General features: G+C 34.3%; 6 protein-coding genes across 8 annotated transcripts; 1 reads left to right on the top strand and 5 right to left on the bottom strand.

Moving 5' to 3' along the window:
* Window positions 1–3,849: 3,849 nt before the first annotated feature.
* LOC127259484 (histone H3.2-like) lies at window positions 3,850–5,795 on the bottom strand (the record flags this gene model as incomplete). Its single annotated transcript, XM_051286848.1, has 2 exons — window positions 3,850–4,523; window positions 5,351–5,795. Coding segments are annotated over 2 exons (690 nt in total), but the record flags the coding sequence as incomplete, so codon positions are not given.
* Window positions 5,685–9,133, bottom strand: LOC127259278 (uncharacterized). 2 transcript variants are annotated; one of them, XM_051286489.1, is made up of 7 exons: window positions 8,390–9,133; window positions 7,882–8,058; window positions 7,656–7,799; window positions 7,002–7,121; window positions 6,818–6,904; window positions 6,700–6,733; window positions 6,514–6,627 (listed from the first exon to the last, which is right to left on the bottom strand). In XM_051286489.1, the coding sequence occupies exons 1-6, from the start codon at window positions 8,771–8,773 to the stop codon at window positions 6,701–6,703; spliced, it is 945 nt and encodes a 314-aa protein (XP_051142446.1). In that variant the 5' UTR covers window positions 8,774–9,133; the 3' UTR covers window positions 6,514–6,627; window position 6,700. The 2 variants fall into 2 exon arrangements, with proteins under 2 accessions (XP_051142445.1, XP_051142446.1); XM_051286488.1 differs by lacking the exon at window positions 6,700–6,733 and having other exon boundaries at window positions 5,685–6,627.
* A 762-nt stretch (window positions 9,134–9,895) lies between these two features.
* LOC127259222 (zinc finger A20 and AN1 domain-containing stress-associated protein 5-like) lies at window positions 9,896–10,741 on the bottom strand. The gene has a single exon (XM_051286395.1). It carries the CDS (start codon window positions 10,571–10,573, stop codon window positions 10,142–10,144), a length of 432 nt encoding a protein of 143 aa, XP_051142352.1. The 5' UTR covers window positions 10,574–10,741; the 3' UTR covers window positions 9,896–10,141.
* A 2,107-nt stretch (window positions 10,742–12,848) lies between these two features.
* On the bottom strand, window positions 12,849–14,745 carry LOC127260128 (zinc finger A20 and AN1 domain-containing stress-associated protein 8-like). 2 transcript variants are annotated; one of them, XM_051287808.1, is made up of 2 exons: window positions 14,522–14,745; window positions 12,849–13,663 (listed from the first exon to the last, which is right to left on the bottom strand). In XM_051287808.1, exon 2 carries the CDS (start codon window positions 13,640–13,642, stop codon window positions 13,127–13,129), a length of 516 nt encoding a protein of 171 aa, XP_051143765.1. In that variant the 5' UTR covers window positions 13,643–13,663; window positions 14,522–14,745; the 3' UTR covers window positions 12,849–13,126. The 2 variants fall into 2 exon arrangements, with proteins under 2 accessions (XP_051143765.1, XP_051143766.1); XM_051287809.1 differs by having other exon boundaries at window positions 12,849–13,658.
* A 928-nt stretch (window positions 14,746–15,673) lies between these two features.
* Window positions 15,674–18,599, top strand: LOC127259347 (ADP,ATP carrier protein, mitochondrial). The gene is made up of 4 exons (XM_051286625.1): window positions 15,674–15,841; window positions 16,875–17,381; window positions 17,577–17,948; window positions 18,055–18,599. The coding sequence occupies exons 2-4, from the start codon at window positions 16,896–16,898 to the stop codon at window positions 18,349–18,351; spliced, it is 1,155 nt and encodes a 384-aa protein (XP_051142582.1). The 5' UTR covers window positions 15,674–15,841; window positions 16,875–16,895; the 3' UTR covers window positions 18,352–18,599.
* Window positions 18,600–19,750: 1,151 nt separating this feature from the next.
* LOC127259346 (uncharacterized) lies at window positions 19,751–23,541 on the bottom strand. The gene is made up of 6 exons (XM_051286624.1): window positions 23,370–23,541; window positions 23,121–23,260; window positions 22,014–22,366; window positions 21,741–21,837; window positions 21,370–21,657; window positions 19,751–20,998 (listed from the first exon to the last, which is right to left on the bottom strand). The coding sequence occupies exons 1-6, from the start codon at window positions 23,512–23,514 to the stop codon at window positions 20,030–20,032; spliced, it is 1,992 nt and encodes a 663-aa protein (XP_051142581.1). The 5' UTR covers window positions 23,515–23,541; the 3' UTR covers window positions 19,751–20,029.
* Between the last annotated feature and the right edge of the window lie 1,930 nt (window positions 23,542–25,471).

Here is a 25,471-nt window from a genome sequence, read left to right as displayed (position 1 = left end):
GCTAACAATAATTGATAGTATTATTTAGCAGATGGCGATCACAGAAATACCTAAAAAGAACAATATTTGCTTACAGCTTCATCTAGTTTCTAGTGAATGTACAGACAGCAGAAAGAAGTGTCCGCGAGTAGGTAAACATTTCCAGACAGTGAATGAGCATTTTTGAGGCCTGAGGAATATCAATCTATCCATGTCACCAGGAGGCCCTTGAGGTACGTGTTGAATATAAATGACAATAGTCTTAACAATTGCAGTATGCTAAACTGAATCAATCCAGCTGGCTATGCAAGTTCATTTTAGCCTTGGCATCATATACAAGTATTCAAATTTTTTGGATTCTTGTAGATTGTGATTGACAATTGCCATTTTGACAATATTGCTTATGCTACTGTTTTCTATAATTCTTCATACATATATGTATATATTGATTGGAAATCTTTCCACTCGCTTATCGATTAATCGTTTATATTCCAACATCAGCATTTTGGCATTTGCATAATCTTTGATTAAATTACCTATCAAAATAATAACTATGTGAGATCCCATTTGTCTTTCACTTTCAACTGCATCACATCACATCAATCTGTGTTTGCAAAATTTTCCTGCCTGTGGAAAAATCTTTATGATAACAATAATGTCGCACTTGTAATTTGTGTGACGGTGTCAACATGCATTTGTTTATTATGTAAGTTTATATTTATGAAGCAATGAATGTTTGAAATGTTGTCTGTCTGATGTTTTGTTTACCCACATATTCGTAGAGGATGTTAGGCTATAGTTTATTTTCTTGTTTATTTGTTGTCGTAACTTTGAAATAACTAGATGTAATATGTGTAAAACGAATTTATCATGTGTTACATACACTTTACTTCCTATTTATCAGAATAACCAGGTATAATCAGAATGTAAAATTACTTCCAATACCTGACGATATATGTAACAGAATGTATCAAACTTAATTGACTATAAATGTTGTTATTATTCGTTTTTCTTTAATTCCAACTCGATCGATCTTCACGCAGTGTGGTGAGATTCTGTATTTACATTAAAATAAATAAAATAAAAAATAAAAACAAGAAGACAGCAGGAGTGCCACAATGGCAAATCAAATAATTGAACTGTAACTTGTACAACTCCCTCTCCCTCTCCCTCTCCCGACCACCGCCACTTTCCCGGCTTCTTTTCTTATCATTATCATTATTTTATTTGATATTTCAATTATTGGTAAGATTTCTTGACAATTCCTTTAAAATTCTATTGTCCCCCTGTGTTTTAAAATAAAATTATTATTTTAAAAAATATATATATACTAACCTTTCGTGAAGCATTACCCCAATTAGTATCCTTCAAATTTCAATTTCACATTTTTTTACTTTACTTTATATACACACACCCTATCAAATAGCAAAAGAATCTGATTTCAATTTCACATTTTTTTACTATACTTTAACCAACTAACGGTTGTTAGTTTCAGTCGAGCTAAGACAATATTTGAGATGGACCGTCCCACTAAAACAACTGATGGTTGTTTTTATTGTATAAACCACGACCTTCAGTAATTATCGTACATTCCAAAATCTTTTGTTATTATTTTTTTATTTGAAAAGTTTTCAAGATTTTTATTTTTATTTTTTATTTTTTATTTTTTATTATGTTTTTGTTTCTAAGGTATTTTCTTCTTTTATCTATGTAAATGTTATAAATTTGTTCACACGAAAAATTAAGAATAAAATAATTAAATATTTATTAAAACTATATCATCTAAAATATTATGTCAAAAAAAAAATTAAGAATTGCTTATTCATCATTTCAATCACTTAAATAATTATGGTTATGGAACATAATCAAGTAAATACACCTGCCTGTATGCTTAGTATTTTTGTTATATTTCAATACACTAACTAATGAATGAAATAGATAAAAAAATAAAAAAAATAAAAAGATGATGCTACTTTATCATACAAACAGTAGAGTAATATTTTAGTTGGAGCTGACGCCAATTAAACTTATTTAATCCCTTCATTTTAATTGTCGTATGGACCCATGTTTTGCAATGATGACTTTTCTGTTAAGACACATACCTAATTAATTAGTGCAATAATTATATAAAAAGTGATCAATTTAAAAAACACCCTAATTAATCACCTTTTTCAATCATCAAAATTTTGTGATTTAAATTGATGAAGATTTGTAATTACTACAGAAACCGTTAGAATTAGGGCCTCTGACCATGATCCATTTATAGCAACTGTTTTACAGACAAAATATTAAGGGTGTGTTTGTTTGGGAAATTAGATTGGATTTACACTATTCATTCAATTTTTCTTCCCAAAAATATCAAATCAAAACACCTATTTTTTATTTTTTATATTATACTAAAAATCAATTTTGCATTCAAAACATCACATCAACACCTATTTATATCACATCATACAACTATTTAAATTCAAAATTTTTACTATTCAAATTTCAATTCAAAATTCAAACCCCCCAAACAATCACACCCTTTAAATGTACTTTCAATACAAATTTTTCAAATATTTGAAAACATTCAAATAACAGAAAAAACACATCCACAATTAATTGGATGAAAATGACTCTGACTAATACTTCCACCGTCCACAAAACTTATGTTATTATTTATTTATATTTTTGTCATTCATTAAATTTATATATAATTTATTTATAAAATTTTATCCGCCAAAAAATTTATTATTCACTAAATTTATATATTATTATTTTAACGAATAATAATCAATTTGTCACTATATTTTAAAATTATTCTATCACTTTTTTATCAAATTTTTATAAATTCTTTATAAAATATTATTACTCCCCTCGTCCTATAAGAATACCATTTTTTATTTTTGTTCATCCCAAAACAAAAATATTATTTCTTAATTTAGTAATTTTACTATTTTCATAACATTACTTTTATATCACACAATCTAATAAGGGTATTTTGTAATTTTACTATTTACCTGTCATTACTTTCATATCAAACAATCTAATCAAGATATTTTTGTCATTTTCACTATATACCAATATAATACTCCCTCCGTCAACAAACTAATGTCCAACAACTATGGTCCTATTTCCCTTTTTTTTTTTAAACACAAATTTTACATTTTTACCTTCATTCATTTATTACTTTTCATCTCTACCGTATAATTAAGGGCAAATTTGTCAATTCATAAAAATCACCTAAATAACCGTGCAAATATATTTTAGAATACTACTAACATTAAAAAATTTATGTGAAAAAAAAAAATGTTACCAGTTTTATGGACGAGGTAATATTAGTTTTGTATGTCCAACAGAACAACCACAATTTTTGTGAATGGGAGAAGTATTTAACAGTGTTATCTCTCGCTACGCTAGTGAGAAGACTATCAATTGTTTTAATCAAGAAATAAGATAGAATGATAAAAAGGTTTAGCAAGTGGAAGGGAACACTCTGTGTAGTAGACTAGCCTAGCCTATAAGTTGCAATTTTATAATTGTATGAGTAAATAGTAGTGCAGGTCTTATATGTGGGTAGATCTTGAGACAAGATCTAACAAAGAAGATGAACTTTACTTTTAGTCAAACTGAAATATGAATAAATTTTAATTATCACTACACATAGACACGTGACGCATCTAAATATTATCTAAAAATAAACATTTAAATAAACCAAAATAAAAAAAAAAAAAAAAAAAAACATAACTGAACTATAAACAGATATACACATACCATTGAATTTTAGCAGTCCTCCAGTCCAACTCCAAGCTTCATAATCTCCTCCCCACTTGCCCAACTGTATTCTTCAACCAAGATGCCATCGTATTCAAACTGAAATCATTGCAGACACAGAATAAGATCACATGAGAACAAAAATCAGTAGATAAATGAAACCCCTCCCAAGTTGAAGAAGATCATATATACATATATATATATATATATAGGCTTAATTAGTATCAAAATTTGAGTATAGATCAGCAAATGATGAAGGACAGCAAGGGTAGGAAGCAAGGAGGGGCGGCGGCAGGGGCGGCCGCTCCCTGCGCCGGGTGTAAGCTTCTGCGCCGAAGATGCGCACAAACCTGCATGTTTGCTCCATATTTCCCACCGGAGGAGCCTCACAAGTTCGCCAGCGTGCACAAAGTTTTCGGCGCCAGCAATGTCAATAAGATGCTTCAGGTAAGTGATGGCATCTTTTTTATCACAGATCTCGCGTTCATTGCACCATACTTGATTGATAACCACAGGGCAATGGATTCAGGAGTTGCCGGAGCATCAAAGAGGAGACGCCGTTAGCTCAATGGTGTACGAAGCCAATGCTAGAGTAAGAGACCCGGTGTACGGCTGCGTGGGAGCCATTTCATCCTTGCAGCAGCAGGTCGAGGCTCTGCAGGGGCAGCTCGCCGTTGCACAGGCCGAGGTTCTCCACATGCGCACCACTATGCACCATGATAATCCTCCCTTCTGGCAGTGACTTGAATTTTTCATTTTGGAAGCAATATTCAGCTGCCGCGACATACCTGTATAATTACGAGTTTATCAGCATTTTCTGCAAGTGTTATAGCATAATTAATGGAGGAGCTTCTAGTTTGTGAATAAGAACATCATATCAAAAACATGTGCACTCTTAATCTCTGGTTTTTGGACTCTAATCTTCTTGAAATGTTCTGTCAGCTTCTAATAAAAAAATTGTATAATTACCACTAATGAAACACCATAAGCATCATTAGTGTACAAGTTCTTGTATCAATGAGAATTCAAATGAAGCACCATAAGTGGAAAGTCAATAAAAAACACAGACAATAGATTCTGCTGTCAAAATTCAGGTATGGCACTTTGACATCTTGTCTGCTAAAAGGTGTCAATGATATGAAACTGAATCACCTAATTCGATCAACCAGGCTGAAATCATACTAAAGATGTTAAAAGTGAATGATCTTGTAATTAATTGAGACCTGTTTGTTCAAAATCTACACGCTAAATTCAATCACCCTGTAACATTTCAAAATTTCAATAGCATCTCTGCAACAATCAAGGAATTATTAAATTGACTCATGCTTTTTGGCCTTGGTTGAATTTGAATTCAAAAGAGACAAATCAAATACAAGATATATACACTCGGTTCTGATGCCATTTATTAATCTCCCAAATTAATATGCAGAAATTGTCAATTTGTTTGACTAATATCCTATCAATCAATCTTCTAACAGAGAAATGGAATTATCTATCCAACTTCCAATCATCAGCACAAATCAACCAATATCATCATGACTTCAGGTCAAATTTCATTGAGAAAAGTTCAATCACAGAGCGTGATCATCATATGACATTGATTACGTCCTCTCACCTCTAATCCTCCTAGCCAATTGAATATCCTTTGGCATAATTGTAACTCGCTTGGCATGAATGGCGCACAAATTTGTGTCCTCAAAGAGACTGACGAGATACGCCTCCGCCGCTTCCTGAAGCGCCGCCACGGCGGAGCTCTGGAACCGTAGATCAGTTTTGAAATCCTGAGCGATCTCTCTTACAAGCCGCTGAAACGGTAGCTTTCTAATCAGTAATTCAGTGCTCTTCTGATACTTCCGGATCTCGCGAAGCGCTACGGTCCCCGGACGGAACCTGTGGGGCTTTTTGACTCCGCCGGTGGCCGAAGCAGATTTCCTCGCCGCTTTCGTCGCCAGCTGCTTCCGAGGCGCTTTTCCGCCAGTCGATTTCCCTGCTGTTTGCTTCGTGCCCCATGGATCTATGAGTACGATACGGCAGGAACGGCTGCTGAATTCGATGTGAAATTAAAAGTCGGGTTTCTATCATAAAAGATTTGGGAAAATCGAATGAACAGTTTTTGGCGGGATAATGGAGGGTGAGGATCAGATATTGTCACGATCCGAGCCGTCTATTAATTATTTAACATTCCTATAAAGAAATCTGAACCGTTGATTATGCCAACATTATGTGGTCCAGATTCTCTCTGTAGACAACCAATCAATAAATGGGCCTAATTTTCGCCATTTGGATTGGCCCAATAAGCCCAATTAAGTAAAAATACTAGGCTAGTTTTGTCCCATAATCAATGACAAAATTAAAATACTTACAGTAAAATATACAAGCACAAATGTACTAAATTTTCATGACAAATAAATACTATGGCTTCAATAGTTGAAAGAAATGCACATACCATCTGCATTGCTATTCCCTTGACACTACCACTTACTATCATCATCATAGCCATCTCTTCTGTGCAGTTCCTTCCCGGGATCGCGCCGAGGGTAGTTTCCTGGATCGGTTTTCTTCCCCGGGAGAACGTCTTGGTTTCATTGAAGGAACTGAGTTAGGAGTCCTGTTTATAGACTTCTCTTTCAAAGGACTTGTCACAAGGGGTTTGTGGCACTGGCCTGTGGCAGAGGTGGTCTTGAACTGATCACATTTACGACTTGCTGTCGAAGTTTTTCTGTGAGTTTTGAGGGGGTGGTGCATCTGGCTCCTAGGAGAGCTGTCTGAATCAGAAGGGCTGGTTGTATTGTCCATGTCATAAAGGACATTATCTGCCATGTAAGGAAGTTGCCTCACATCTGAATTTGCAGCCGAGCTTTGCGGCTTGCCTACTTGTGTCAAGTTCATCACCTGTGGGCAAGACATGTTTTGATTAATAATAAGAAACAGACTAAAGTTACAACATATTATAGTTACAACTACCTCAGTCCTTACTAACTTGGCTGATGAACAGAGTCTGCAGTTGTGAATAGAAGAAGCTTTGATAGATCAATCATGTAAGGTAAGGGAGGGAGTTGTTAATGTGTAAAGAATTCCCTACCTTTCGTTCGAGAATAACAATGTCCCTCCTTAGTTTGTTGATTATTGCATTTTTCCTTCCAATGGTGTCTTCCAGTTTTGCAATTCTCTGAGAGGGCGCGACGAATTAGAGGTAAGCACCAGAAACATATTACTGTATTCCATTCCATGCTGCTATCTTAGAACAATGAGGGAAAGATTCGCACCTTTGAAACATATATTTCAGATGACCGAATAAAAGCTGACAAATGATTAATGGAAACATCATTGTGCTTGCTGTTCTTCATTGGCATAGTGGCATCATGGTCCATTGCTCCAGTGTCAAACTGCAAGAAATATGCAAATTCAAAGATCAAAGGGATCAGAATTTGCTCACAACAGATTCCTCCACAAGTAATCAAGTTCTGATAATGCAGAGATTTTGGAATACTTAAAGAGATCCTTGATAAGCCCAATGTGATTTTACTTGGCCACAACGTAAAGAATCTCCAAACTATTCAATATAATTATATACTAATGTCCACTACTTTGATCATAACAAGATCAAGGTGTTATTTAAATGAAACATGTTATAAGCAATATTTCCATGGCCACTCTACAATCTGCAGTATTGAGTATTCCTGTTTGTATCTTTGTCTGCAAAACATAGTTCTAACTATTTGTGTGGAAATGCTTTCCACTTTTTACTACGTGTTTACAAAACCCATGATTTGCTCAATAATAGCAACGTTAAAGAAACAATGCTGCTGCACAAAAATATAAGACAATAGGCTTCCAAAGCATGTTAAACCATATAGATCATAGACAAAGACATTGGAAGTCCAATCTAAAAAATGTGTATCATTATCCGACATCTATACCTGATTATCCATCGAAGATGAGATGCTGGGAGAAGAATCTGACCAATAAGATAGGTGGCGCTCCTCTGCTTCAACCATATCGGCAGCTGGTACTCTATATACAAAAACCTTGCCTCTATTCGGTCCTTCTATGGATGTATTTCCCTAATGCACAAAATATTTGTGATTCAATTTTGTGTGCAAACTATTTCTTATGCAAGGGAAATGAGTTTGATGCAGTTCATACCAAATTAGGATCTGATGGTACGGATATGTGATGATGAAAAGGCTCACATTGCCTACTATCCACTGGTTTTTGAGCTGACAAATCAACAGCACTGGCATCTTGAGACTGATTGTTGAAACTACTTACCTGCTGAAACAAACTGTCTATCTTCTGTTGCATGCTTTCAAGTACTTGATCCTGGATACAATTTAAATATGCAAGAATAAATGCATACTGCATGAAACGATTGATCTGTTTTAAAGAGAAAATTTGCTGGAATTACACTATTTTTGTTCAATATCAACGATTTCTACACTTTCCTGACGAATATCTGGTTGCCTTGAGTTTAACTTCTCTGCAATTTTTTTGTTTCAATGTTCTTGAAGGCTTGAAGCAATAATTCAAATGGAATGAGCATACAGAACAACCCTATTGTTCATTTTCTACCAATTCAAAACTAAAAATCAATTTAAACAGTTTCCATTTCATTAGCGGAGAATAAACATCGCATAAAAATTAATCGACTTACCCTAATCTCAACAGAATTCTGCAGGCTCGAAATCTGCTGATGCTTCTTTGAATTAATAGCCGCTGCCGCAACCACAGAGACAATCAAAGCGCGTTGGATGGGGGTCAATATCTCCGAAGCCGTCGCCTCTTGATCGGTAAACAAGATGTGTCGCTCAATTGTCTTCTTAACGGCGGTAGCCTTCTCGGCTCCGATGATCCCTACCTGACGAGACGCCCAAGCCAGCTGCCTCTTTGCTCTCACCGGCTGGTTGCAGCGCGTGGAGCAAATCGAAAGGCGACGCGGAGAAGGCGAAACTGAGGAAGTTAACGGCGTTAGAGAGACAACAGCAGGCGGCAAAGCGGAGCGGAAGGCGGACTCTTGCTCGCCAGCTGATCCTTCCATGATTGAAGCGCAAATAGTAATGTCGATCCAGAATTAAATTGGTTCTGGAACATGCGATGGAAATTCGATCCACTAGGTGGAATTCGAAACTCTCTCTGATTTGAAATTATGGGTATGAGAGGGAAGACGAATCGGCCATGTGAGACAAGACAAAGTCCGTTGGAGCGTAGCTAGCCGTTGGAAGATGAAATTGGTATTTTGAGAAAGGGTAATAGAAGGACTTTTATTTTTCGTAGAGTAATTTAGAGTATTATTTTATCCCCCTTGATTACTAATAAGCATATGTTTATTTGAATAATTAAAATCGTTATTGTCTTCTTCATCAGGCTATTTCTATTTTGAGATGTAAAATATTTTTAATTTTATTTATTTATTTTCTCTTTTAGTTTTATCAACATAATTTATAAAAAAAAAAAAAAAAAAAAAAAAAAAAAGACTATCTAAATTTATATTAAAAACAACAATAACACTTTTCTACACCGGGCTCAGTTTATTTAGACAGGAAATTTTGGAAAATTTGGAAGTTTTGAAAAAAAAAAAAAAAAAACTAATATTTAATTTAATGTTCTATAAAAAAATTGATGAACTAATTTTTTTTAAAAAAAATATTTCTATTGGTGTCTTATAATACTAATATAATGATATTTATAAAAAAAATATATATATAAATATAATAATATTTTTAATGTTAAAATCAATGACGCATTATATTTTTAATATTAAAATCAATGACGCTAAATACAAATGGATAAATTGACTGTGAACGGAGGTACCGTTAAATATTACTAATATTTTATAATTTTTAAAATATAAAAACTCCACTAAGCCTCTTGAATAAACGAACCCTAATTATGTATGCTTGAGGTTTGTCTACTTGATTATTGAGATGACCCATACTTGGGCCTGTCATATTAAATTCTATGTAAATCACTCATTGAATTCCTTTCTCCGCTTTATTTTATTTTATTTTATTTTTATTTTAAAATAAATTCGAGCCTTACTCAACTTGCTCAGCGTTAAAACCGATTTACACCCACTGGGATTACGATTATATTTATAGTAAATATCTGACAGGTCATTACCAAAAAATTAATAACACAAAATAGAACTCAAAAATCAAAATTCAGCTAACCAAACAGTATTTTTCTTAAATTTTGTCGTATAGTATAATCAATCAAAACATCAACCACCGCCCGATCCGGCGCCGTTTTGAACACTGATCTAATTCCACAAATATTGAGTCGAAGCATAAAACAAATTTCCGACGAATTTAATTAAATATAGGAATGACCCCAAAACGCATATTAGCTATAATTATAATAAACCCCTAAAACTTTTGAGTCCGTTCAATTCAATACTGTATCGAATTCAAACCTTGAGCAGCTTCGCCGCTCTCACCACCGGATTTTCCCTCGCGATCGCCTCCCGGCCAGCGGACTTGTAATCGTACCCGCAGTTATGCCGATCCGAATACCTATGCTCCGAGCAGAACACTTCTCCACATCTGCACCGAAATCCGATCAGTCCGATCCGTTTCCTGCAATTCGATCCGGCACACCGCGCAACCTCCCTCGGCCTCTTCCTTCCTCCTACCGGAACCGCCAGATCGGGAGTCTCCGGCCCACCACCAGAGTCCGCGCTCCTGTCGCAAGCCTCGGAAACCGGCAGATCTGAACTCTCCGGCAATCTAGAAGCGAGAATCTGCGGCGGAGGCGCGGTAATCGTCTGCGGCGGCGTGCATAGCGGTAAGTTCCCCGAGACCTTGAGCTCGGTTTCTTCCTTCCTTGAATTTTTCGCCATAGTTTCGGATCCGATAACTCCTCGAGAGATCGGAAAATCAAAAGTGAATTGAAAAAAAAATAATAAAAATGAATCTACACCTGCAACTGCGAGTGCGGTCCCTGTTTATGCTTTCGGAGGAAGGTAGTATTTGTAGGTGTTCGAGAAAAATGGACATGTGAGGCAGGGACGCAGAGGCGGCGCGCTGTGAAATGACGAAAATGCCCTTCTCGTGAGTGGTGGGTGAAACGCGGCGGCTGACGTGGACGTGACCGTGCATTCGGGTTTGATAAGGAGGGTGCTTTCGTCTTCATGCAAAATGTTTATAAATATATAATCGACCGCCTTAGGGACGCGTTTGTTTGGTTCTCTTCATTTAAGGGTGTGTTTGTTTGAAGGATTTTGATAGATTTCCACTATTCATCCAATTTTTTCCCCCCAAAAACATCAAATCAAACACCTATTTTTCATTTTTTATATTATACTAAAAATCAATTTTACATTCAAAACATCACATCAAACCCTATTTATATCATATCATACAACTATTCAAATTCAAAATTTTTACTATTCAAATCCCAACTCAAAATCTAAACCCCCAAACAAACACACCCTAAGTATATATTTATATTCATGCTTTACAATTATTAAGAATATATTATTTCCTTTCGTAACTTATTAATCGAAATTACTATTTATATAAAAAATAAAAAAATTTGAACACACCTTTCTTTCTGTTTTTTGCTCTGCAGTAACATATTTAAATATGTAAATAAAAATAAGATATAAGAAAAAATAATATAAACATTTCTAAAAATAGTTTTCCAAACATGATGGCATATTTCTTCTATTTCTATACAAATTGCAATACAGTTGTTTGCAATAATACGTATATTATAAATTGATATACGTATGCCTCTTATTCATGTGGTATCCACAGTAGGATCTAAAATTTTGAATTTTGTGGATCGATAAATTATATAATTGAATTAAAATAAATAAATAAAAATAATAATTACAAGTGTTCACGACGAGATTTTATATTTTAATATCGGCTTACACTAGCATTTATATTAACTTTCGTAAACACATATTTTTCTAAGATGATAGTTATAATTGAAAATTATCTTTTCAGGTTTGCAGTTGCTATTTTTCTTGTCTCAATAAGTTTTATAAAAAGTTCATTTAAATTCTTCGAATCTCAAGATATTTCATCACATTGAAAATCAGTAATAAAGTTATCTAATAATAATTTAAAAATTATTAATTTTACTTCTGACAATTCTGTAGAATATAATTATATAATTAATTGTAATATTTTTTATTAAAAAAAATAATTGAAATAATAAAAATAAAATATCAATAATTCTTTTGGTGGACCGTTATCACCGCATAGCCTCAAAGTGCATCCGCCCCTGCTATTCGACATAGGCAAAACTAATTTTTATTAATTTAATCAATTCAGACACCGTAATTGACATGTCACTATCGGTTTTGTGTTTTCTAATGAGTGTTAAAATTTGCAGTACATATAAACAGCCATATTTGACTGCATAATTTAAACGAGCAAACATTTTTAAAATATAAATTTATGCTTGATCGTGTTTCAGAAATAATATTAAATCAAATTTAGTATCGCTGTTAAATGTAGATATGACGTCATATTATAATTAAATATATATATCATATGATTAAAATGATATTATTTTAAAATAAAGACAAAAAATTATAAATCATATTTAAAATAGTATATCCGAAAAATGAAATACTTTAACCATGACAAACATTACATCTAATTATATGTTAAAATTAAAAAAAATTAATTCATTTATGTAAAGCACAGCACACAAACTGGAAACATGAATGTTAATTTATGCCCTTTGCACTACATCAACCTTTCGTTCACTGCAAATTATTTTCCCTTAAAAGAGTTCAATGATATATTTTTCAAAATACAGAATAGTGTATATTTTTAATGAATCTCAATGTATATATATAAATAATAATAATAATAAACCCAAACTAAGAAACAGAACAAAAGTTCATTAAAATATGTCATATTCAAACACATATTTAAACTGTCTTTGAAGACATAAATCACACAAAAACTACCTAAACAAGCAATTCCTAATTTCCTAAAATGCCAAATTCGAACTTGATGTTAACAAGAAGACATTTTTCTTCAACTTCTGTAGTTCTAATAACATGAAAGTTCCAATTTAAGACCAAATTATTTCAATTTTCATTGAATTAACTTTTCAAGTAACATATCTCAATTTTTGGAACAAGCACAAGAAGAAACAAACTGCATCAAGGCAAATAGAATAACCACACAATTTACAAGGTACCACCACTCCCAATCACAACATTCTTCCCACCTAAATTGGCACACAAAACACACACAAACCAAAGCCAACACAATTCGAATCATTAAGGCGCGAAAAGAATTCTTCAGGTAATAGTTTTCTAGCTGCAAAGCTTCAAAAGCGTTACAAGATACGTGAAATAAGCAGCAAGTAAACTTACAATGAGCCCCCAAAATGATTCAAAGTGCTTCTCTTTTCGCCTCTTTCTCTAGATTTTGTTAAGCTTCTCCGCCTTCACCACTGGATTGGCTTTTGCTATAGCTTCCTGGGCTGCAGTGTGGTAATCAAAGGGGCAGTCATGTTTATCAGAATAACGATGCGTTCCACAAAAGAGGTTACCACATCGGCATTTGAATCCAGTTAGGCCAACCCTTTTCTTGCAGCTACTGCATCTGTTAGGGCCCTCTTTTTTCTTGGGCTCAACGATCTCTGTAGGGTTTGAAGAGTTAATTGGTTGCACGTCAAGTTCCTTTGCTTCAACTGCTTCAGTTTGCCCATTTGCTGCAACTGCAGATTCATTCTCACTGCAGCTCGATGATGATCCGTTGACAATGGTTTCGATTGAAGATGCAGCAAGCTTGGCTTGTTGTTGCTTCAACATTGCATCCTTGTAACACTTGGAGCACATGTTCATGTTTGAAGGACTGCCGAAGAAGCCACAGTTGTTGATGCACAAGATGGGGGCTTCTGGAGGAGTTTGGCATCCCATATCATTGTGGTCCATCTTGAAGCTTCTTCGGCTGAACTTCAATAATAAAAAGGATGGTGTCAATATTCATAAGATCGTGCAAATACAAAATAGGAAAGCATGACCAGGAAATATAATTCACAGTTTCCAGAATTCATGGATATATTATACAATCATGCCAGGAATATAATAAAACTCCGTGTGTATGTGTGTGCCTGTGTTTGTGCTTCCATGCAAACCAAACATAAAAGAGCTAAGAACCAGTTTTCATAGAAATGTCCATATGTGATAGGACTAAAAGATTTATGAAAAAGGCAGTCCTGGTTGCAAAATGAAGAGTGGAATGATTCAAAAATTACCAGACGATAACAATTTGAATTAGATATAAGATCATACAAAACGAAAACAAGAAACTTGTTATCCCGAAATTGAATCCACAACCAAACAACCAAACAAATCCATCGATACTATGACGTTATGAAATGAGGTTCTTACGGTTCTCAAAGCAATATTGAAAAAATAAAACGACAGGAAAGATCCATAATAGCAATAGCGCATCATCCATAATCCAAGGAGAAAAAGCACAACAAAAAGATACCAAGGCACAGCATCGCCTATTTCCCCAAGCAACACAACCGTCGGGATCATAAAACAAACAACCCTAACAATAGCCAAAAATTTCCCTCTCGGTTAACGAAAAGCATAGCAATTTTTGAATTATAATTTAATACCAACACGAACAACCAATAATCAAACAGCAAAACTCATCAGGCACATCCCTAACATTGAATTCGAAAATCACATCCGAATAATCCAAAGACTACAGATCCAGAGGCAGAGCACACCGAAAAAAATAGCACAACCACGTCGAGAGAGAACACAGAACACACAGAGACAAAGAGAAAAGCAACAAACCGCGTGATTCCCAAGATCAGACAAGGAGGGGAGGCTTTCAGCGATCCTTCACCAAGGCGCAACCGATTCAATACGTGAGCGATGGATCAAAATTGCAGAAGCAAGTGGTCGTGGATCCTTATTTATTCCCTGATTTTGAATACGAGAGAGAAGAAGAAGCCCTTTATTCACGACTCTCCTTCTCCAACGAAAAATATGTTCACAGGTTGGGGAGAGCGTCTACTGGCCGACCCTAATTTGTACTTGAATTTTGAATTTTTTACTTTCCTTTTTTACCCCTCCACTCTTTCCCTAAAAAACAATATGTTAGTGGCATTTCTGCCAATTTACACGTTATTTGTGTTTGTGGCCTAAAATTCTCAAACTCCTGCACAATAAATATGTTCGAACGACATGTTTCGATGGATTCATAGTAATAATATATTTATGTACAATGAATATAAGTTAATTTTTATGTTGTGTTTGTTTGAAATTTTGAATTTTAAGTTGGATTTGAATAGTAAAAATTTTGAATAAAATAATTATAGGATGTAATGTTTTAAATATAAAATTGATTGTTAATACTCCCTCCGTCTTAACATTTGTTTTTTACACGTAAGTTTTTTAATATTAGTATTTATATTATATTATAGTACAAAGACAAAAATAATTTTATTAGTATTGTGTAATATAGGTGGTGGCATTTGTATAATAAATTGTAAGTTTGAAAAGTATTTATTATATTAAATAAGTAGTAGAATTACTAAATTAGGAAATAGTAAGGAGATTGAATTTTATATTTTTTAGAATGAAGAATTGAATTAATAGTGTATTTTGGAAAAAATTCACCAAACAAGTACTCTTAGTATTATTTTAAATTTATTTTATTTTATTTTATTTTAAAAAATCTCATTAAAAATATTCATATTAAATAATTTTAAAAAGCCAACTAATATTTAGAACACAAACGGTAAGAAAATTTTTTATTAATAAAAGCCCACCAAGAGAAGGCCCATTTCTTTCATTCTGGGCTTTCACGAGAGCACTTTCTGAAATGATTTCTAGAAGATTCTTTTCGTTTGGACATAATTGATTTGAACAAATTAATTTACTGTTCACACACCTTCTTTGAAAACTCGTGTTTTTTTTCCCCAGTAAAAGTCTTGTTTGTTAGAAAAGGAAATAAAAAAATTATAAAAAAAAGGTCAGAGTAGGGCAACGACTATATAAATAGCACTCCAACTTCGTCGAAGCAGCCTCTCGCAGTTTTCTCCCCCCACGATTCGGCCAATCTCTTGTTCTTCGGTCTCCCTCCAGAATCTCGAGGCGAGTCCAGTGCAGGTAAGATCCTTGACGGATCTATCTCTACTAGTGAAACTACTCTTTTTTTTTTCTTCTAAACGCTAGTTTTTCAGTTGTGATTTTTATCATCTCGAATGGATTTTGTTGATGTGGCCATGTCATTATCATCGATGTTTTGCTGCTTGATTTATTGCATTTCGTGGTTGCTGCGTTTGTTGATGTTTAGATCTGTGATCTGCTTGTGTGGAAGATCAAACTTTGCAGGTTATGTGAGGTAGTGAGTTGTGTCTGATGTATACGTTTAGATCTGTGTTTTTGTGTGTTGAAAAATATTTCTTGACTTGTGAATCTAGTAGATCTGATGTATGTGATGTTAAATTGTGATGATAATATGTCGCCTGTGTGTTAGACGTTTATCTTGCTATCTTTGTTCGCTAGATCGTTTTTTCTTTTAATTCTCATCTACCTGATGTGTGGTTATCGCGCTCTTTGTCTGTAGATTTTAATCTTTTTTACCTCGACCGATCTGTTGCTTGCGACGCGCGGGTAGTTTGATACTGTGAATTATTGTAGTTTCGATTTTTTGTTAGACACCATACTTGAAGTTTTTTATTATCATTTTGTTGTTGGTTAATAAGAATTCACAGTGAAGAATAAAATTGTTTGTTTTGCGATTTTTCTTAATTTGACTGGATAAGTAGCGGAAAAAAGGTGATTCGAATTTTGACTTGGAAAGTCTGAAAAGCAAGTGTACTGATTAACAAAGTAGCATCTAATCAAATCACATATATTTTTTGGATGATGTGGCGTCTGTGCTACGCATATAGTTCATTGTATGATGATCATCGAATTCTCTCCTAGTATTTGTGAATTTTTTTGAGAATGTTTTCTTCAACAGTATGGAAATTATTGAGATCGAACATGTCCAGTTATTTGTGTATCAACACCATTCAATGTACTGATATTTTATATTTTCTTATTCTTCATACATCTTAATTACTTAAATGTTCATGTTACTTTAAACCTTGAATTTATTGATCTGACCACTCCTATTTCATTTCACATTCCTCAGGAAACATTGTTTTAGTATAGCATGGCGGATCAGCAAGATTTCCCAACTATTGCTCAGAAGGTTGCTAGCCAGCTGCATCTTAGCTCTAGCCTCCCTCAGGGTAGCTTCCACAGGCCGTCAGTGTATCAGAGGAGATTTGCCTATGGAAATTACACAAATGCAGCATTACAGTATCCAGGGACTTGCAAGGCTAGTCAAGATCTTTCATTGATCTCTGCAAATGCTTCTCCTGTGTTCGTCTCTGCTCCTACAGAGAAAGGCCTTGCTGGATTTGCTATTGACTTTCTTATGGGTGGAGTTTCAGCTGCTGTGTCAAAAACAGCTGCTGCCCCCATTGAGCGAGTCAAGCTTTTGATCCAAAATCAGGATGAAATGATTAAAACTGGCAGGCTTTCTGAACCTTACAAGGGAATTGGAGACTGCTTCGGGAGAACTATTAAGGAGGAAGGGTTTGTCTCCTTGTGGAGAGGAAACACTGCCAATGTCATCCGCTACTTCCCCACTCAGGTTTGTTTTCCGAACCTGTGACTTAGTTTTCTTCACAAAAACATTGATGTGACAAGTTTAATTCAAGTGATCAATAGACTTGGTAAAACTTTGAATTGAAGAAGGCAGTAATGAATTAAAAAAAATCAATATTTAGTTTCTCCAACTAACAAGCACATTATTACCTTATTAAAAAATCTTGTTATGTACTTGCAGGCCTTGAACTTTGCATTCAAGGATTACTTCAAGAGGCTCTTCAACTTCAAGAAAGACCGTGATGGCTACTGGAAATGGTTTGCAGGAAATCTTGCATCAGGTGGTGCTGCTGGTGCTTCCTCACTTCTATTTGTCTACTCCTTGGATTATGCTCGTACCCGTCTCGCAAATGATGCCAAGGCTGCCAAAAAGGGCGGTGAGAGGCAATTCAATGGTCTCATTGATGTATACAGAAAGACACTGAAATCCGATGGCATTGCTGGACTCTACCGTGGGTTCAACATCTCATGCGTTGGTATTATTGTCTACCGTGGCTTGTACTTTGGAATGTACGATTCCTTGAAGCCTGTGGTCCTAACCGGATCCTTGCAGGTACACACCAATGCCTATAACTTCATTTCATATTTTATTTCCCTTAGTTAACAATATTTATTAAAATCTTGTTCTAAAACATACGGGTTTTCGTTTAATTTTTCAGGATAGCTTCTTTGCTAGCTTTGCCCTCGGTTGGCTCATCACCAACGGGGCCGGGCTCGCCTCGTACCCAATTGACACAGTTCGTAGAAGAATGATGATGACATCTGGGGAAGCAGTGAAGTACAAGAGCTCGTTCGATGCTTTTTCTCAAATCCTGAAAAACGAGGGTGCTAAATCTTTGTTCAAGGGTGCTGGTGCCAATATTCTTCGTGCCATAGCAGGTGCTGGTGTGCTGGCCGGGTACGACAAGCTTCAGCTGATTGTTTTCGGTAAGAAATATGGATCTGGCGGGGCTTAAGTAAGTAAGCTTTGCCCCCCATATTATTCTTGTTTTTATCCTTCCCTTTCATAGATGGCGATGAAAAATCTCTAATCATTAGTTTTTGCGGATTTTATCGAAAGGCTAAAACCCTGAGGTTAATCGGAATGATGATGGTAATAATTTAATTTGAGGGATTGAAACTCAAACGATGATGTTATTTTTCCCTTTAAGGGGATAATGTTTTTGTTGGTGATAAGGTGAAATTATGAATATTATTATTGCTATTGTTGATGCTGCAGTTATTTTATTTTGAATTGGTTTTGATACAAGAGCATTGATGCTTCTGTGGATTAATTACCAGTGGTTGCTCTCGGTCAGTTTAAGCAGTATTTAGTTCAGCAACCTATTGGTTGAGCAATGCGTTTATAATTAAGGTGGTGATTCGAACTCGGTGGCTTTAAGCCCCAGCTTAGGGAATCTTATGCATAAATTACTGACATTATTTTGTATCTTATTCGAAAGTATTTTACTCCTCGTTCAATTTCTATTGTCCTAAAGTATATTTTGTACGGTTTTTTAGGTGATTGTCTTTTTGTTATGAATCGACAAATTTGTCTCCTTAATTGTATGGTAGAGATAAAAAGTAATAAATGAACGAAGTGTAAAAATATAAAATTTGTGTTTAAAAAAGAAAATAGGACAATAGTTGTTGGATTTTTTTAAATAGAAAAGTAGGATATTAGTTTGTGGAGGGAGTATAATATAACAAGTAATCTATATATAAATATAAAATATTTGTTTTATTTTTACTCAAAATAAAAATGTCAATTATTTAGTAACATAATTAAAAGTTATTAGTCCTTTTAAGTAAAATTAAATAAAGCTAAATAATATTAATTCTAAAAAATTTTATATTATTTTTTAGGCTTTAGAAGTACTGCAATTTAGCCTATTTTTTATTAATGCTATCTTAATATTAATTTTTTCAGGGATATTTTAGAAAAAATAAATAATTTTATATAATCTATAAAAATAAATCTTACATTATCTTATCTTATAACTAATATAATACATTAAAAAAATATTAGGCATTATAAGTTGATTCGACAAAATAACATTCATATAAAATTAATATGCAATTTACAAGCTTACAAAAAAAATTAATTTTTGAGAATCAGCTTTCTATCTCAAAAAACAAGTAAAATTCGAATTGTTAATGACCCACCCAAGCCAAAGTCTCAAACAGTATTTTAATAAAAAAATAATTTTTGAGGAGGAGCTCTTTATCTGAAAAAACAAGTCAATTGGAATTATCTATCATTAATGAGCCAAGCTCAAGCTATACAGTTCATTAACAGCTAGCTCTAAAACCAATCAATACTAATGCAGCCTAGCCTCATAGGATAGGACTCAAAACTCACAAAATCACCAACCATAATGACAAGTGCATTTCATACCATCAAATAGTTTTGCCGCAAGGTATAAATAAAACAACTCATGATCATGTCTAACAAGAAAAGCAGCAGAATCGAGCTACTGTGTCCCACAATTTTTTGTTACACAAAACATTAGTAAATACTATAATTTCAGTTAACTTATAAATCCAGAAAAGACCAAAGATTGCACGTACCTAAGGTCCCGCGAATGCGAATGCGAATACTCTCATCAATCGCAAGTAAGATATGTAATGTGTACTTCAGCTAACCTTTCAACATCAGTTTCGAGATTTCTTCCTGGATTTAGATGAACCCTTGGTTTGTGTTGTGCTTGTGTTCTGAACATTTCCTTTGGAGCTCGTCGCTTGGTTCGATTTTGAAGTATTGCCACTGTCAGCCGACTCTTTCGCAACTGCTCCCTGAGAACCCCGGATTTGAGCAGCTCTTTTATCCTTTCTCTTAGGCCTGTAGCTGGATCTTTCTCGCTTTGGTAGCCATCTTTCTGGATCGGGAGGAGGACCTGGATTAGCTGGATCGAACCCTTTTGGATACCTTGGCTTTCTCTTTCTCTTCTTCTTTGTTTTCTCCTTGTTCTTCGGTTCATACATTTCGGGTATGCTCACATTCTCAATTTGCTTTGCGCCAGATGTCTTTTCAAGGCTCTCTATATTGATTCCTTTCAGTCCGGGCAACGGCTTGAGCTGTTTTTCGTAAGATTCAGCTTTTTCAACATTTGTATGAGCAGTGGTCTGAATTAGCCCTACCAAAGCCTCGATGCTTCCATGGCTTTTCACAAGGTTTTCGTAAAGACGAGCAGCCTCATCCTTCTTTCCATGGCGGAGCTTAAATGCAGCAGCCTCTTGCATGATGATATTGAGCTTGTTGTCTTCGGTCATGGCATGGGACCACCATTGTATTGCTGAATCAAACACGGAGCTAGCACCATCTATGTCCCCGGCGCGCTCTTTGAGGGAGACAACAGTGGCGACAGTTGCGGGCTTATGTTGAATTTCTGGAATTTTTAGCAGTGAGTCGGCTGCTACTTGTGCGTGGCCTGCAGCTGCAGCAACTTGAGCCCTTGCGAGGAAGATGACCTTAGAGTTTTCAGGGAACTTGCTTGCATACTGCAGTAAGAGTTCTTCGGCTTTGTTGGCTTTGTTCTCCCTTACATGAACAGCAGCTAGTAGGAGCACCGGTAGAATACTGTTTGGAAACATACCCGGAAGTGCAGACCCAAGTTCTCTGGCCTGCAATTCAATTACCATTTAGCTGTGTATTAAGACTATTAATAGAAACGAGCTATGCATTCTCTTTAAAGGCAGACAATTGTAAATCAAACCAAAGAAACTTTTGTTAACTAAACAAGAATGTCGAACTAACTGACAAGGTAGTTTAAATTTGACATTTTTCAACAACAAAAATGGGAATTTCAGTTCATCGCCTTTCTTCCTTTATACCAAACACATTGCATCCAAGATCAAGAAATAGTCACACTTGATGCTGCCTACTAGCATACTTTAGTCTCAAGGAGTACTCAAAACTCTGACTTAATAAATTTTTATACAAGAAAGTAATGTATGAAAAGCAGAAAAGGGAAGCACGATCTCAAAATTATTACCTGATCTAACTTATTAGAGTGAAGAAGCAATAGCAAACGGTTAACATATATGGCTTCCTTTTGCTTCTGTGAGAGTTTCAGGTTGAGAACCCCGGAAAGCTGGAAGGTGGAAGGTCCTTCACCTTTCTCTATAAGTTTATCAAGTTTTCTTAAGCCATCAGACACATCCTTGGGTCCCTTTAATGCAATGAGGTTGCATATTGACACGGCAAGGGATGATTCATCGGCAAGAGATTTCTTGATAATATTGGTGTACTGTACAAAGGCTTCTTCATGGTTGCCAAGGATCTGTAGAAATTATAAAATCCAATTATTTCTTTGTCTCCAAAGCAGTATGAGAAACATAAATGAAACTGTAGAAACATAGTTACCTTCTGAACATAAGCTAACTGCACAACTATAGGGGCCAATTCAATTTCGATGTCATCATCAGCTAAATTTTCTTCCATTAGTGTCTCTTGACCAATTCTGTGGAAAAGAGATAAAAGTAAAATCCCAGGTTCAAGCAAAAGTTTCGACAGAAAATCTTAATTGTGTGTGAGATCCTCAACTTATGTGGTTTCTTCAAAAATGATACATAAGAGCAAAGGATAATGGATCCAAATCAAAACTGACAATTATAAGTTTCTTAAATCACACATTACCTTCGCGCCGACAGCAATAGTTGCTCTGCATCTTTAAACATTTGTCTTTCGATCAATGAGCACGCAACATTATATGCCAGCTCAAAACTGCTGGTTGGTTTAACTCTGAAAGAATCCATTACCCGTTGCACTTCTGAAGCCCTCCCAGCAGAAACCAGGGCAGCAACATAATTGATTTCTAAAGTCTCTATCTTGGACTTCTGAAGTTTTTGATATATGCTAATGCAATCATCCATTTTTCCCAATCGATACAAAATCTGCGACTGCAGTAACATGTTTGCAGTGTTCTCTTCTTTCCCTTTCAAGGACTCCAATGCTTCATCTAACTTGTTTTTTCGATACAAACAGTATGCCTGTTAAGAAACAGAAAAAAGACAAAACGGTTGGGATTATGCCTAATTCAGACCAACAATAAATGAACTTAAATAAAGAGTTCTGCAAAGAAAAAAAAATGAAATATCTCGTCAGCTAATTTGGGCCGTGAAGAAGTGCTCAACTGTCGATTGGTTTCAAAAGAATCAAATAAAGAAATTACGACTAGAGTTGACAAGGTACAAAGGAATATTTCCTGTCTTCTACAGAGCAAAATTATGACAATAAACCCAAATCTCAAACAAAAACTCATTTGTTATCAAAACTCTTGTGGTGAAGTGCATCTAAATACTGTCTATTAAGGATTACAAATGTTCCCCAACAGCAACAATTAAATACATAACAGCAAAAGGCAAGAAAGTATGTTCTCTCTAAAAACTTAAATTTAATCGAGGCTCAACACCCCCATAGGAAATGTTTATTTCAATACCATTCTTGAAGTGTGTCATACAGAAAGTGAGGTATAGTTCTCAAAACCCTAAACATTAAACTTCTATTAGTTATGTCTTTCAGAATTCACATTCAATCCCAAGCCTATCCATCCATTATATATAAGCTAGGAATTCAAAGATCTAATAATATATTTTCACTGCCCAAAAAGCAAGAAGTGATAAACAGTTCAATTATGGGTAACACCATTTTCTTGCCCCCTATTGTAGTCCACATTGCACAAAGGATGGGAAAGCCGAAATACCAAAACAGGATAACCTTTTAGAACTAAAATCTAAAACTTACACGAAAGAAGCTGAAATCAATGGATGATTTCTTCGAGAACTCCTGAATTGCCGACAAAGCTTCATCGATGTTATCGTTTTTAATCAAAGCTACAACTTTGCATCTAATCGCATCTTCATCTCCAGGGGCAGTCTTAAGAACTGAAGACCAGCAAACAACACGAAATTATTCCAAATATAAGCGATCGAAATACATTAAAGTAACACATTTCAAACTTAAACGAACAACAAGTCCTTAAATTCCACATACCTTGATCTGAAACTTTGACAGCTTGATCAAATTCGGACCGCTGGATATGGCGATTGAGCGATGTGAATAGATCTTCGATTGCCACCGCCGGTGTAGCCGCCGCCGACGCAGCGGCCTTCGACTTGTCTTTCGCCTTGGGGGCCATTACCAGACGATTCACGGAAAGAAATGTGGGCTCACGGAGAAATAGTTATCGATATTGAGATGAGAGATTGAATCAATTTTGGGCCATTGAATCAATTTTGGGCCTGGGCTTTCTTTGGACGATAAAGATATATATATATATGGCTTCGGTTTCTTTGAGCACTTTGGAAATTCTCACTGTTCAAAGATTCTCATTATTCATGTTCTTCATATTGAATCAAACGTTTATTTTTTATTTTTATATTATATTAAAAATTAATTTTATATTTAAAACATTTACATTACATTATATCACTATTTCAATTCAAACTCAAAATCCAAACCGTCGATTGTGACAATTAATTAATTATCTATAGATATTATTATAATAAATCATAGTACTACTAATAGGGCTCAACTATGCAGATGGGCTTTCCAACCCAGAAGAGGGCCTCCCTCCATCATTATATAGCTCATCTCTTTCTCCATCCCCTGCAGCTACTCTTACCCCTGCCCATTTAGGTGCGTTTATTCGGGGATTCTTTTAAAAATTTATTATTAATTTTTTTTTTTAAAAAAAAAATAAAATTAAATATTTATTTTGTTAAATTATCTTAAAATTTTATTTTACATTTAAAATATTATATCAACGCTTAATTCAAAATTTTTTCTACTCGAATCCAAAACAAACACACCCTTGAGTGCATCTCCGACCAATTGTAAAAATGAAAAAATTCTCCATATTTGAAGCAAAATCACTCCGCCATTTCTTCCTTCATTTTTTTTAGGAATCTAAGGTGTTCCTAGCGATTCCTCCAAAAATGGATGAGAGTGTTTTTTTTTTAATTATTTTTTTGGTCTTTAATATTAACTATTTTATATATTTTGTATTATTTTATAAATTATAAATTAGATATAAAAATTTATATTACAATATATATGTTATTATTAAAATATTAAATAATACATCATCTGTCTCACTTAATTTGTCAATTCTTTTTATATTTTTGTCCCTCTCATATAATTTGTCTTTCATTCTTTAGAAATATAATTATACATTTTAATCACATTTTAAAATTCATAATTTATAATTTTTAAATTTTAATTAAACTATTTAGGCATCTTAATTTTAATCTATAATTATTTTATTAAATCATATTTATTTTTACTAATATATTTTTTAATTAATTACTAATTGCACATTACCTAAAACTATTATAAAATTATATTATATTATAATTAAGAAGAAAAAAATAGCATTGGAGTTAATATGTAAACAATGAGTAAAAGTTTCTTAATTTTATAAAATAAGGAGTGTATATGGATATTCTCTTTGTAACAAAAAATAGAGTGGGTTTGAGCAAAATTAAAATTTGAAGAAAAAAAATAGAACATTTGATTGAAGATGACCTTAATTAATTATTGCATACACAGTTTAGGGAATTCGCCGTCACTATTATTCGAGACCGTTTTCGGTAAATTTTCGGGACGAATCTAATAGTTTACAAACTAGGTACAATAACACAAGTCACACTATGCGAACCATGTGTAAGATCTGAAGACCATAACCCATGATCACGAGTTCCCTCACCCTGCCTACCAGACCAATAATAGTATTTTTATTTTTTTATGATGTTGAAACCCGCAGCCGCTATCAAAATTGTACATTTGGTAAACCTACGGTCGAACCTAATGCCCTGGGTAAACTAGGCCCGACATAGAAATCACGCTAAAATAATACTCTCTGTTCCATAGATATAGTTTTAATTGGGTTGCGCCCGAGATTTAAGGAATATTAATATTATATTGGTAGTGAGTAAAAAGTATGGATAAAAGACTTTTTTGTCCTTGTGAGTGTATTAGTGTAAAAAGTAGTGATAATTGTATAATAAAAATAAAAAAGTTGGGGTAGTTTTATGATGATATGATTATTTATGAAAATAAGACTATTGTTTTAGAATAGACAAAAATGGTAAATA

Source organism: Andrographis paniculata, unplaced genomic scaffold (genome assembly GCF_009805555.1).
Source record: "Andrographis paniculata isolate CXL003 unplaced genomic scaffold, ASM980555v1 Contig60END, whole genome shotgun sequence".
NCBI classification, from domain to species: domain Eukaryota; kingdom Viridiplantae; phylum Streptophyta; class Magnoliopsida; order Lamiales; family Acanthaceae; genus Andrographis; species Andrographis paniculata.
The sequence above is the reverse complement of the archived record's forward strand: the minus strand, read 5'-3'. Positions and strand labels throughout refer to the sequence as shown.